The following is a 15,116-nucleotide window of genomic DNA, read 5'->3' as shown; positions in this document are numbered from 1 at the left end:
AGAAGAGAAGAGAAGAGAAGAGAAGAGAAGAGAAGAGAAGAGAAGAGAAGAGAAGAGAAGAGAAGAGAAGAGAAGAGAAGAGAAGAGAAGAGAAAAGAAGAGAAAAGAAAAGAAAAGAAAAGAAAAGAAAAGAAAAGAAAAGAAAAGAAAAGAAAAGAAAAGAAAAGAAAAGAAAAGAAAAGAAAAGAAAAGAAAAGAAAAGAAAAGAAAAGAAAAGAAAAGAAAAGAAAAGGAGAAAGAAAAGCAGAACCCAAAAATCCATTGAAGGGGGGTTGGAACTAGATGATCTTTAAGGTCCTTTCCAGCCCAAACCATTCTATGATTCAATGAAAACCTAAATTCTTTTCCTAGGCAGGATAGGAAGGCTTAAATACATACCGTTATATTGTCAAAGCCTAAAAATACATTCTGTACAAATACATACAAAAATTCAACATCAGAAGTTAAGTTTAAATTTCCTTTGGAGTCCTGTCACTAGTTACCTACATACTTTTGAAAAAGGAAAAAAAATCCACTTAGGAAAAAAAAGAGGAAAAAAATAAAAGAGTGATAAGATTAAGTCTGTGCTTTAAAGAATGGTTAAGAAAACATTTGTAACACAGGCAGACAAACAGCAAATTCAGTGACTAAGGAGAAGCATATTATATGGAATTAATGGCTGAGAAATGCACTGGAAAAACTCAGGTCATTAATAGTGAATGCACATCTCACATGTACACAAGGTTTTGAAGGCAATCTGTGAAATAGCACCAAATACACACAATAAAGACTTTTTAAAAATCCAGATCACAAAGCCTTTTACCTATAAAATATAGAATTATTTATACGTATTGTCTTGAAGAATTTTCTTTTGTATTTCCCATGCAGCTATTTCCCAATAGTTGGTGTAAATTTTAAATATTCAGATATATCCACAAAATTGTGTGATACCTATTATTGTACTGAACATGTAGTTCGAGTGCCCCACAAAAACCATTTGTGGCCAGTAGACTAATTATGGTCTAGAACAGTAAGACTGTAATGGAAAACCAACTGGAAAAAGGTTAAGGATATATAAGGTTTATGAGGGATCATCAGAGAAACCTGACGCGCTTGGCAAAATAATATATTATCTAACCATAAATAAATTGAGGCCTTTCCATTTTATCTTTAATTACATGAACCTTAGTGGTGGTTTTGCTGTGTTTCCAGCTTCCTGCGTTTTGCTGGCAGGATGTGCTGTTACTCACTTTTCGACATAGTGTGGGTCAATAGAAAACACCAGCTCTCCAGAATCACGAAGCCATGTTTCATCCTTAGGTAGCAATTTTTCCCTACGAGGACCTCAAAGTGTTTGAAGTACATTAGTTAATTAAGCTAAAAATACTACATGCTATTTCACTATCAATTTTTAATTAGAACATGTACAAGAGGGAGTGCTGCTTAAGAAAAATCAATGGCTCCTTAGGAAGCAGTTTAGTATGACATACATTTGAGAGATAACCCCTCCACGTATCACCTTCCCTAAAGACTCAATCTTGATTAAACATACAAGAACAAGCCCCTCCGCTGCCCCTGCGGGGACTTAGTTGGATGTTCCCTGCAATGCACAACACAAACTACAACTACTGGCCACAGCTGGAGCCTGAGGGTCTTTGAAAGGCCCTTGAAAGTTTTTCTCTGGCACACACTTTGCTCAAAGTAGCCCATTAAAGAGGAACAGCACCCTACTTATATAAGAAGGGTTAAAAAAAATAAACAGTCAACTATTAGCTGAGGAAAAAAAGCAACTGTATTTTGCTTTGTTTTGCCTTTTTTTTAAAATGCCTATGATCTTTATTTGTTTATAAAGAATAAAAAGTGTTGGTAATTAAACACAACAGTAGTAAACCATAAACCTCTCCCTGTAGAAGAGAGGAGGTTTTTTTCCTTCTTTCAATTATTTTAATCCATCACTAAAGTTATTGCATATATTTTACCATTCACTTTATGTGGTATAAGGTGTTACTTCTGTCTGTTTTCACCATGATCCCTACTTCCAAATGACTGGAAGCTCTGGTATCAACAAGATGCCAGAATATTTTGCATAAAGTTCAGGAAATATCTATCAGAGAGGGAGCAGTAATCTGTTTAACAAGAAAAGAAATACATTAACCTCTTATATCACGTATCAAGATAACAACTTACTCTAAGAATCAAAGAACCATAGCTAGAAATTAAAGTTGATTATCAGTAGGACACTTGGGTGGCTTCAGGATATGAAGCAGCAAAAGAAAGAAGATATCTCTTTTAAAGTACTTACCTACAACAGTCACATTATAGTTGAGTGTGACAATCAAAAATCCCAGCGAGTCCCACCGCTCCATGTTCGAACAGGCTCAAAACACTCCCAGCTCCTGATGTCCTAACAATTTTGTCATTTCCAAAAGAGGCTAGAACTAGACAGGGAAGAAAGAGGGGGAGGAAAAGAGGAAGGAGGAAGAAAAAAAAAAAAAAAAAAGGAAGGAATTTTTGTTAAGGATCAAAGATGGAAATCAGAAACCCAGCCACAACAATGTATTGATGAAGGATTATTTTGATGATTTGAACAGGACTGTTAGATTTGAATGTTGGAATAAATCTTCTTAAGGCTTTAACAGTTTGTCTTGCAAAAGCTCTAGCTTGTCAGACCCAATTGCTCCTACCTCTTGTGTGGATCCTCTGTCCAGACAACTGCAAGTAGACAAACAACAACAGGAGTGATCTCTGCCATTGTAGACTATTCTTACCCTCCCGGGGCATACCAGCCTCCTGGCATTGCTGAGATATTTCAGTGGTGAAAGACAGGGAGAGAGGAAAAAATAGCATAGACCAGGAAATAACGGAGACCTCTCTGTCTCCCCACAAGAATTGCAGATGAATAATGGAAGGAAAGGGGGCAGAAAAGGGTGAGCATCCCTGTGTTTGAAAGGCAATTTCAGTTCACTGGAAGCTATCCCATTGCAATTTCCCAAAACCGTTTTGTTTCTAAATCACAGCTTTCCTGACAGAACACCATGGCCCTGTCAATCACATCCACACCAAATTTTCCTCTGTGTGCTGAGCTAGGCAGCAGGCTGAGCCTCCCTGCTGGCATGACATAATACAGGGGAAGCTTTAAAAAAATAAACCCAAGAGTGTGGCTGGTTTTCAAGATGCCTCAAGTTGCTTACTGCAGTTCTTTCTGCTGAAACTGCTTGGTACTCTGGACATCACTCAAAAAATCCTAGGGCTACCTGACCAGCATTCTGAAACCCCAGTAGCCCCTCAGCAGTGATAGAGTGAGCTTCCCTCTTGGAGCAGGATGCCTGCGGAGTCAGCAGTCTTTGAGTGCAAGGTGCAACTCCACAGCATGTCCTTGACATTGTGTGACTGTGCTGTACACCAGGGAAAAAGCAGGGGTGAAATAAGACTCAGCTTTTCTTTACTCACCCCACTGCACCAAATTCCCTTGAGGAAAGTTATCTACCACCATCTTCCACTAGCTATGGGATTGTTCCACTAGCTATGGGATGTTACTCTGTCCTTTTTAATCTGTGCTGTGATATGGGCAAACATAATGTGGACACTTAGTCAGGAAATAGTATCAGTCACTAGAAAAACAGCTGAAGAAGGAGTCTGTGTGTGATACAGCAAGGGAGAAAAGTGATGTCATGACATGCTGACACCTGTAGGGTGCCGATAGCTCAGGCACAGGCAAGGTGAGTTGGCTCAGAGCAAGGTGTATGGTGATACTGCATGATTTATGGGCTCTGTGACTAGGCTAAGCTTTATAACTGATCACATCTTACCTGGATAAAAGGTAAAACTAATAGTTTAATGAAGTAAAATATATCTGTACAAAGACCTTCTCCCCAGCTCTCTGCTCACAGACCTTGCAAAGCCTTTGCAGAACACACTGAGGATCCTTTCTGTAGTAAGCCCCATTCCAAGGAAACCCTAAAAGTGGGGTGTGAAAGGCCCTTAAAAACACTTTATCCATTATCTGTATAAAGAGATTTTTAATTGCAGTAGTAAAAAAAAAAAAAAAAAAAAGAGTTTTCTTGTTTTCAGAATTGATTTATGCAAAATATTTGCCAACCAACCATTTCTTCTGTTACCAAGTTTTATTTATGGTGTTTGATGACAGCTTTAGCTTCACTTCCCCTCACACACCCCCAACTCACCCTTTTTCTTATTTTTTCCTTTTTTTTTGTGTTCCCTCCTGAGATATGTGTGTGTGAGGAGTATGGGAAGAAGGGAAAGTTGTAGGAAGGGAAAGAGAAAAGACGCAAATGGACAAGACATAAATTATCCTGAGATACGAAGGTATTTCTGGTTAAACATCCTTTGTCAAAAATAAAGTCAGGAATGCCAAGATGGTGGCAGGATATGAATGCTCAGCAGCTGCATCCACACAATAGACTATAAATTGTCTCTGACAATATTGCCAGTTAAAATATCCTTGCTCGTTGTTGCTGTGAGACCTCTACCATTTGTGTAACAGGGATAACAGTTAGGAATTTAAGCCTCCAAACCATTGCCTGTGGAACTATACCAGTCAAAAAACATCTGATATCCCATGGCATGGATGTCCTGAGGTAGGATGGTCCATTTTCTTCTAAAAGAAAGCAAGAACCAGACTCACAGTGCAGCCCTAGCTTAGGTCAGAAAGCCTGAATTCTATTTTAGCTTTTCCAGACAACTTTAGCCTTTTTCTTTTAGCTTTTCTAGATAGCTCATATCTTACTTGAATCCAAAGTTTCTCCTTTCTATGGTGTGTCCTCGACCCAAGTCCCTGTCATCAGTCCCAACTTGGGGCTCCAGGCAGATGTGGTTGTTATAAAATGTTTGGTCTCCACAAAACAACAGGCTTTAGTTTCTTCATCCCTTGGCTCAGCACTATCTTTCAGTTCCCATCTGAAGATATTCACCATACAATTCCCCTTGTTTACTATTTATCTGTAGCTGTTCCCTGTAGTCCATTTGTCTGTAAAGACTGTAAGGAAATAGGGAAAGCAATATTACAGACATGGATGAAATAGCAGAGGGACTCCAGCTCCACAGTGCCACCAGTTGGTTTGGCAACATCTTCCACATCAGAGCACAGGCACATGTTGCACAGCCCCATCCCTCCACCCATGCTCCAATACTAGAATCTCACAGACAACTCTTCCCAGGCTTTAAAGTTGTCAAATGTGTGAACTTCCACTGGATTCTAATTAAACAAGAGAGGTAGGTAGAAAACACTGAAATGGTTTTGGGTAAAGTTAAACTTTGAAACCCAGCAGTATCTTATCACATCTGAATTTAGGAGGAGCCCTAAAAGCCACTGGAAAGATTTCAGAGACCAACAATGAAACATAAGAAGATGCAATTAAATCTATTTTAAAATTCACAACTGCTGCCCACATTTCTGACCCCTTACCACAGATCTAAGGCTTGATCCTGCAAAAATTTCACAGGTGTGATTCTATCATTGTGAATGACCCACTGAAACATTCTGAACTGCTGGAACTGCACCTCACTGCAGTGTGGACCTCTGTCACACCCCTAAGCTTAGACCTGGTTTACTTGGCACAAAGCCCAGCAGACACTTCAACTAGACTTTGGCTCAGAATGATATCCAGAGGTAAGGTACAGTCAGCTTGAAGCCTCTTCAGGGCTTCCCAATCCAGGATCAAATCAGTCACCTGAAGGATTCCACAATCTATATCACACATCAAAAAAACCCCAGAAACTAGAGGTAGTCCTCTGGCATAGCAAATCCCAACCACATCTGTCTTATCCAGTCAATACCTACAATAATGACACAAGTGGGAGTTACTAAGGGAGACTGCACCCTACAAAGCAACTGACAATGAAGCAACCTCCCTCTTCCAGTTTAATTAATGTTGAGGCAAAACGGGCCTGCATAGCAGCTTCCCTTATACAGAAAGGGATCTGACATTTTAGTCCAGGTTCTTTAGCAGATCATTATTTAAGAAATAAAAAACATAGATGCATATCTAATATTTTAGAGTCTAATTTTAAAATCTATTTAGAATTTTTCTAACTAGGAAAATTAGTGATGTACTAGTAAATGATGTATTAGTGACAAATCTTTCAGTAAAACTAGGTCTTCTGAAGGTGATCTGTAAATTCGTTGGGGGGGGAGAAACTATTTGCAAGGGACAGTAAACAGTAAAAGGCAACTTATCTTGATGGCCTTATTTTTAAAATTAAGAGAAATACAGTAGAAGGGGGAGAGAAAGAAACAAGTTAGACATGAAGGATAGAGAAGCAGTAGGAAAAGCTGTCCAGAATAAATGCTCTTTTTAAGACACACATAGTACATACACCTGTCAATCTTCAGAGCACACAAATAGTGAAGGAGCCAGTACAGCATGGAAAGACAGTGCTTTACACAGGCACATGGAGGACTGCACACTTGCATTCCCTGGGACCTCTGTCCAGCTGCCCCTCGATATCCCTGCAGGAGTACGTTTGAAAGCATCATCTCTCCAAAACAGCCATCGTGGCTACACAGAGATGGAGAAAGTAAGAAAATTATAACTAGAGCCTACACACACTGAGGTAGGGGAGAGGTGATTGTTTTTCATCACGATCTCTTCAGTGGAGACCTTAAAGAACGTGCTCCTACTCCCTCCACTGCTCCACTTCTAACCCCTCAGTCCCCAGAGGTGGCACAGCTCAGGGCAAGGAAAGGAAACTTTCAATGAACTCCCATTCCTCTTCCCCTTCCCTTTCTGTCTGCCTTCCACTCCCAGGAAGGAGCTACAAACACACATGCTCAAATATATATAAATGCCTATGGGTTATAGGCCTGTGTCTGAAACAGTCCAGAAAGACCTCCAGAACAGTGAAGTTCAGCTCATTTTTAACTGCTCATATTGATTGGACTCAATCTTGTGACTTCCACAGTAGCTCAGTCATCTCAGATACATAAGCCTTGTACTTGCAGTGCCTCACATGTGTCGTGATGTCTCATCTTCCTCTACTAATTTAGTTAATCTAAAAAAAGACTATGTTTTACTGCATGCTCTTAAGGATTTAGACCATTCTCTTACTTTGTCTCCACCAGAGCCCCTTACTATAAATATTTGAAGGTTCATAAAGGTTTCTAAAGGGAACCTGCTTCTAAGATGACAACAAATGGAAAAAGCAGACATTCTTCAGATTTTGATTCAGCAACATCAAAGCCATTCAGCCAAGAATTTTGAACATTTCAAGACTGCTCCAAAGGACAATTTAGTAATGGGAAATATTTTCTCATTCAGGAGCTCAGGGCCAATTTCTTCAAAAGTATTTAATTTACTAAGTAGTAAAAGTACAAAGTGAGTCCATGGGATTTTCAAAAGCATATTATTAATATCTGCTTAACTCCCACTGAAATAGGTAGCTACATGAATACATTACATTATTACTGAAATTCGCTCTGCTGTAACTGAAAAAAATCTTGCATAACAGAGGTTCCAGCTATTTTTTAAATTTTGCACTTAACATTTGACACTGAGTTTTACACCTACCTTTTTTCACAGTGCAAATGCAAATCTGAAGGTTTGGAAAGTTTAAGGATCATATATTTTATGACAATGCTGGTGATTTCATGTTGAATTAGTGTCCAGCATCTGGCTCTTCTTCATTGAGTTCTTTCCTCAATCAGGTCCACACATAGCAATGTAGAGGTATGGATCTCAGTGTGCTGAGATCATGGAAATTGTTTAAACAAGAAAAATGCCTTAAGTAATTGGGAAACAAATTTCATAATAAACAGAGGATGGCAATTATATCTTTGGCTCACCATGCTTTAAATTTAATACTTATGTGCTATTGCTTCTAAGTATGAATATTGCTAAGGCTGTGGAGAGCAAATAGATCCCTGTTCGCAACATAGACAACAAAAGGGGTTACTGTGTTGGTTCTGGATTTCAGCAAATAAATCTGTCATCTTAGATTTAACATACAGGCAGCTACTGTGGAATTAAAATAAGAGTTCTTTACACCTTCTTGTATTTCATGGCTGATCATTTTAAGAAACAAACCCCATACTGTTGTCTATTGTTACTGAACACAGGCACTGCTTCTGCTTTCACCATGGACAGATACATTGTAACTAAATGGTCATTAAACCAAGTCCTGGGCACCATGGGGAAAAGGCTAAACTAACATAGAAATGAAAGAAGGGAGCTGAAAAGAGAAATGGTATTTTTTTCCCACTTTATTTCACATACAGTTTAAACTTCAGGAACCACTGTAGGCAGTACCAACTGTGGATTTCTTCTCTCATGTGAAGAAATGTCATTTTCAAGTCAAATTCAGGAGTCAAAAGGTATATTCTTTTAAATCTCACTTCCATATTGAAAATATGGTTTTAAATAAATAAAAAAGCTGCATCTTGTGCACAATAAAGTCCTCATCCAGAAGAGTATTTCTGTCTAAAAAGAATGTGTACTTTTATCATACTGTTTCATAATGAGAAACTGTGATCTTCAGCTGTGTTTAATAAACAACGAAGGGAAAATCTATTATTCCTCATAGTTGCTACTCCCAACTTACTAGAGGAAAAAAAAATATTTTTGCATCAATATCATGATGTACAACTTATGTATGTGCATCTGGTTATAGGATATCATTTATAGGACAATACATAATTCAGTTTTTATACCTCATCTTGATTTTATGAGGTTTGTTTTGACCTTAAATCATGACCTGTTAATAGTCTGTTTATTAAAGTTTAATTTCACTCTGTAAAAAGTCCTTTAAACAAAGTTCACATAGGCAAACCTTCACAACATAAGGAAAAAAACGCCCAAACTTTTATTTCAGGATTTGAATTTTGCACCCCCCCTCCCAAACCTTTGTTAAATTGCAATAGTATTCATACTCTATGTATTCTACCAACCAGGATTTTTCATTTTAAAGAGAAGAGCAACATAAACTTCAGCTTCATAGCTCAGTCCTTAATAAAATGAATAGGACTTCAATACATGACTCTCATCCATGCATTTGAAAATTTTTACCATAATCTCAAAATATGGATCCTGAAGGATTTATTCTGATGGTTTAGAGAGCAAAAGAAAACAGACAAGAGTGGAGTTCCCCACAGGACCCATCCCCAAGGCAGGCTGCAGCTGGGAACCCACCAGCACTCCTTGCTACTCTGGAGCAGCTTCCAGAGGCAGGGAAATCTCATGTGATAAATACAGACATTGGCAAATGTCATACTGGAGTCAAAGGGCAGAGAGCATAGGGAGAATCTGGTAGGAAGGTGAACCACTGCATAAATGTACAAGAACACCAATTTAGATCCTGTTTGTTTTTAAACAGTTTAAGTCTGTTTTCCATGAAACAGGAGGGATTACTGATTATGCTCCATTTACTTACTCACCACTCATACAGCACTGTAGTCTTTCTGTTGCCTGTGCTGCTGGCACAAAGACTAAACTACCTCACATTTCTAAACTTGCTCTTCTTAAGCTTTGTTCCACAGGTAGTTCCCCCCAAGACTTGAGAAACATCTCCAGCCAATCAGGTTTTGCCTCAGCAAAATCTTTCAGATCACCTGGGTAAAGTGAGCCCACTCCAAGATATGAAATAGCTTCCACTGAAAATTCTTTCAGTACCAATAACAGAAATGAAATTTCATTACTATGGCAAGGCAAGAACGCAGCACACAAAGACAAAACAGGACCATTAGCTCAGTCTTTCTGCCTCCTCTGCATTATGACAGATACTTTGCCATTTCAATTGAATCTACAAAATTGCTACCATGTTCCTGACACTATTAAAAACTGTACTAATTCTTTTAACTGGCCACAGATATTTATGGGTATATTCCCTGTGACCTACATTGTGCCTCCTAACTGCTGGTACTATTTCAGTTTCTCTATTTTTTTCCTTATTTGTTACATTTTGCTGCTTTCTTTTTTTTTTGCTACCTTCATTCCCCTTCAATTCCCCCTGGGAAAAAAACATTTAAGACACCCTAAAACTCTTATGAAACACCTGAAAAAACAATTGTTTAAGTACATTAACCCACACAATTTGCCAATGATGTTTTCATTTCTGGGGAATCAATCCTATAAATCCCAAATAGAATCATGGTATGTGATACACCTGGATTCCTGAATATAACTGTATTCTCTTATGTACAAGACAAATGAAGTTATGTCATGTTTATTTATACTACAATGATTGAACTTCTCTTCAATAATAAAATCAATTTATATGCAAAAATATAGATTTTGAAATGTTATAGCACCTTACATCTTTGAAAATCAGCATGAGTTTTTCAGGACATGTTTAATCTGCATTCCCCCATAGCAATACTGTGGTTTCTCCACACTTAGTCAGGAAGATAAAGGGTTTGACTTTATTGTTACAGCTACTCATATATTGATTCACCCTCCCTTCAGTGGTTTGTGGCAGAATCCCCTAGATCCCTATTTCTGATCTGCAGAAATTCCTGTCCCAGTTTGCAATGCTCGGAAGTAGGCAATGGCAATTTTCGGTTCAAGTAAGGTGCCCCCTTACCCTTCCTTCCTATGTTCAGCAATTATATGATTCATCCCTCAGGTTTAAAGGTTTCAACTCCTCTAACATTGAAGAAATAACCCTGAGTACCTAACAGTGCCTCAGGTGAGCTCTGTGTTTTGGTTCATCTCTGCCTCTGCTCTTGGGGCAGGTGGTTGTTACACAGTTGTAAATGATGAGACTTCCATCTTCTCTGGTCACTGATTTAATGCACAAAGCCCACTATATGCACTGTTGAATTATCTGCAGATTAATCAAAGAAACCAGGTCAGGCTGGATGGGGCCTTGAGCAACCTGGACTAGTGGAAGGTGTCCCTGCACATGGCAGGTTGGAGCTAGATGACCTTTACAGTTCCTTTCCAATCCAAACCATTCTATGATTCTGTGATTCTATGAAAACCCACTGGCTACCAATCCTGCTCTGCTCTGAAAAGCAAAAGACAAGATTTTGCAATTTCTGATGTAGCCTCCAAATTCCACATTACCAATTTAACACTAAGAGTAGCATTGCTGCTAATGCAAAAGTCAGCTACTGAAGCAGGGAGGAGACTCAATTAGGTCTGCACAAAAATGCCAAGAGCTCTGGCCAGCACGCAGGTCCTGAGACCTGGCACAGCCCACAGTGACAGGTACAGCACAGGAGGAGGCCAGGCAAGATGGGGAGGCCAATGCATCAGGTGGATGCAGAGTTGCAAATCTGTGTTAGGTCAGAGATGCACTGGGGCTGCCCAACCGTACACACCCAATTTCACTTCACTGTGTTGTGTACATAAACTGGTAACACAAACCAGCATGGATCTGCAGAATTTGATGATTTCAATGCCCAGGAGTGGCGGCTCAGCCTTCAGGCTGCAAGGACGAGGGTAAGGAACCTGTGTTGTGGCCACCATGGGAACCTTGACCTCCTCAACTGCTTCCTCGGTCTCAGTGTTGCCTCAGCCCTCTTCCCCCACTCCCCTGCATTATCATGTTATATTGCATTTCAGCCCAACTTCCCTGCAAGTGTACCTCAGGTCTTATAAAGTGTTGACAGGGTTGGGGTTTTCTGTTCAAATCCTGAGCAATCCTGCATTCAGGGGAACACAGGACATTTGGCAACAGATGCTGAAACTTTTTGTAAGGACGCTTTATGAAGGAAAAAAGCTGAGGGAGACAGATTAGAGTCTGCTGAAGAAATCAAAGTCACAGTTTTCTTCTGTTCCCTGTGCCCTCAATCCTCTGAATCTCTGAGATTATACTGAAAGTATTGGAAACTTGTAAAATTTCTTACAAATATTGGTGATTTGTAAAATGTTCATTGTTCATGTAACATGATGAAGGACAGGGCCAAAACCTGCAATCTTGTATCATTGAATTTACCTATTCTTAGTAATTCACAGAATCCAGATAAATGCATTCCTCAGGGGGACAAACAACAGGTTCAAATGACATTTAAAATAATTGGTTTTTCCATTAGGAAATGCCACAGAAATTCCTTATCTAATACAATTAAAACCAAAAATAAATGCTCGCATGCACATAGTCCCATACTGAATTTTCATGGAAAATTTAGCTCAAGTCTGAAATTACAAAAAAAAATCCGAAATGGAAAAATTAAGATGCTGATTTTCAATCTATGTATTTCATAGAAAATTTAAAACTGACTTCTTGCCCTGGTTTCCTTTTCTAGAAGAAAGTTGCTTTATAAAAGTTAAAATGAAAATATTGCAGCTGGGTGTCAGACATCTAAGCACACAGATCCAGCTAACACGTGGTTTAGCTATCTGCATGCTTTAAGGGGCAGAACAACTTTGTTCTGCCACATGCCAGCGAAACAGAGCAGAACAAAAAAAGCCTTTCTGATGTACCGCAATGACAGGTCACCACAGAAAAGCAATGATTTCATGGTCTAGATTTCTCACAGGTCAGAAACACTGACAGTGTTTTCACTGAGATTCATTATTAAATGGGGAAGCAGAAGAATCAGGCCAGTCCTTTGTTCACTGAAGCTCAGTGTCAGGGTGACATGACCGTAATTTCTCTACATGAATTCAGTACTGTGCCTTTATGTTTTGTAATATTTATTTCTGAATAAATACCTCAGCTGAAGGAATAATTGATCCAAAGTCTTAAATCCAAGCAGAACTGGGTGAACACTTTACCTGACAGTATTCAGAAGTATCAAGATGCACCCAACTATTTTCCTAGGTTACAAGAATCATTCTTCTAGTTTCTCACAGGACAGATTTAGAATAGGTGCCCTATAAAAGACTGCTAGAGTACACATTCAAACTGTGGACTCACTCCTACGGCAAAATGTAAGATACAAACCTGTTGTCAGTAATAAGCAAGTTAAATATTTAATGGTACAAATGCTGGTGGTGATTGAGACATTTAAACCATTTTCACTTCTGTGCAAAGCAACTACATAAATAAGTTGGAAGATAATTTTCCCTCTCTATTCAAAACTATGCTATGGATAATGCAGAATTACTTAACTACAGTGGACTTGGGTTTGGGTTGTTTTTATTTGGGGAAGTATTGTCTACAGTTTTTCTCACCGTCCCACCCTGTGACTTCAAAAGTGTCACTGACAGGTATTGGAAAGTGTCACAAACAGGAGACTCTCTTTACCCCTCTCTTTACTCAACATTCATAGCGATGAAGCCCCACAGCAGCATCATGTTACACCCTGCAGCTTTTGTTCTTAACAGGAGCTCTTCTACCTTGTCTTTATTTTTTTTTTGGTAAAGTCTACTCCAAATATTACTGATCATATTCTAGTAGTTGACAAAGTGTACTAAGCTTTTGCCTACACAGGATGACCTTTTCCTGTGAAGCCACAAAAGGAACAGGATCTTTTTATGTAAGTAAGGTGACCACCAATACTTTCCAAATGCTGCTAGATGGTGTATCAACACCAAGGTAGTTCTGCCTTCTAATGCATGATGTTCATGCATGTCCATCATGTTATCTGGTGTATGCATTTTACAAGTTCTTCTGTGCCATTTTGCTCAGTACAGCCTAGTCTTCCTCCTCCTAGGATCTATGGCAAAACAATCTGCATATCCTGTCCCATGGAAGGAAGACAATAATTCCTTAAGCTCTTTACCCAAGAAATTAAACATCATCACACTACTTCAGGTACATTTCTCCATCTTTATTTCCTGGATTATTTTAAAGCAATGCACACCTAGCTGTGCTTCATAACCCTTCTAGCACATCAATTCCCATCTTTTTGGCCTTTCCTTTTTCTACAGAAGAATGCTTCACTTGCCTGAAATACGTGAACAAAAAGTATGTGACCACAAGATGATCTGTATTGTTTCAATATAAGACAGCAAGTGTACCACAGCTGCCAGTTCCCAAGATACTGTTTCCATGGAGAATAATTTGTATTACCATCTAAAATAAAGGCGCAGGAAAACCCAGAGGCAGTGAAGCAAGAAAACATGCAGGGAAGAATTAGCTCTAGATTTAAGTATACTGTGGAATTCTTAGGTGAAGGTGATGTCTTACTCTAATGCCTGTTTAGTTAAGCCCTCATGAGTAAGTCTTCATCTGCTTTTTGAGGATTCACTTCACTGCCAGTGAATTCAAAGGAGTGGCAGTGCTAGTTCCAGAGATTTTCCAGCTTCAAAGTTCTACTGCATTAGTTACCACAGCATCCCAGCCTGTGCCAGAGATGCAAGGAAAAAAGGTCTGAAACTAAATTATGTAAGTACATTAAGTAAATTATGTAAGTACATTGTGAAATTGTATTTCACAATATACAATTTCCGACATTTTGTTGTTATTTGCTGCTCTCCATCTCATAGAGACCATTGACATCTTCCTAAACCATCTATCTATAGGGACCATTGACATCTTCCCAAAAGATACTGCCCAGAGCCTTGAGTGAGCTTTATAGACTCTTTACAGTGATTCTGGACAATTCATACAGGAAACACAGGTATACTGTCACCTATCACCACACCAAGGAGCTTGCTTAGAATATCATCACCAAAGAATATCTCCAGCTGTAACAGTTAAAAGTCTCTGCTGATAATGCTGAAACATATAGTATAAAGGGCATGAAAAAACAACTCTCTTTTTTCACAATAAATTGCATCAGACCAACTATTCTAGAAGGAACAAAAGAAATGCAGTCTACCCATACTGCTCTGTCACCTGCCTTTCTTCAATCTGCCATCCTGTTGGCCTCTTTCTTTAATGGGAAAAGCCCAATGATCCAGGCCAGGCAACAGAAGTAAACTCAAGCAAGGCTTTCTTGGCTGTAATCATCAAATCATACAAAGGCTTGAGTTGGAAGGGACCTAACAGATCATCTAGTTCCAATTCCCCCACCAAGGGTAGGGACAGTTTCCACTAGATCCGGTTGCTCAGGGCTTCATCCAACCTGGTCTTGAAAACTGCCAGGGATGGGGCATCCACAACTTCTCTGGGCAACCTGTTCTAGTATCTCACTGCCCTCAATGCATTCAGTCATTTTCAAGCTGTGGTTCTGCAATTCATCAGTTACTTTTTGTGGATTCTTGTAAGATGATCCAGAAAAGTAGGTTCACACACACAATGAAAAAATCCTTTTCAGCATCTAATCTATGTCTGCTATTGATTCCTTACAA

At 39.0% G+C, this 15,116-nt stretch overlaps 1 protein-coding gene across 1 annotated transcript in view; it reads right to left on the bottom strand.

The window, feature by feature from the left end:
• GJD4 (gap junction protein delta 4) overlaps window positions 1-2,467 on the bottom strand; it is a 5,671-nt gene extending 3,204 nt beyond the window's left edge. Inside the window, exon 1 of the mRNA XM_027648530.1 lies at window positions 2,282-2,467. Coding sequence (XP_027504331.1) covers window positions 2,282-2,345 — 64 coding nt within the window. The 5' untranslated portion in view covers window positions 2,346-2,467. The remainder of the gene's footprint in view (window positions 1-2,281) is intronic.
• Between the last annotated feature and the right edge of the window lie 12,649 nt (window positions 2,468-15,116).

This window comes from Corapipo altera, unplaced genomic scaffold (assembly GCF_003945725.1).
Source record: "Corapipo altera isolate COAL_440 unplaced genomic scaffold, ASM394572v1 47, whole genome shotgun sequence".
Classification (NCBI taxonomy): Eukaryota; Metazoa; Chordata; class Aves; order Passeriformes; family Pipridae; genus Corapipo; species Corapipo altera.
This window is presented reverse-complemented; position numbering and strand designations above follow the sequence as displayed.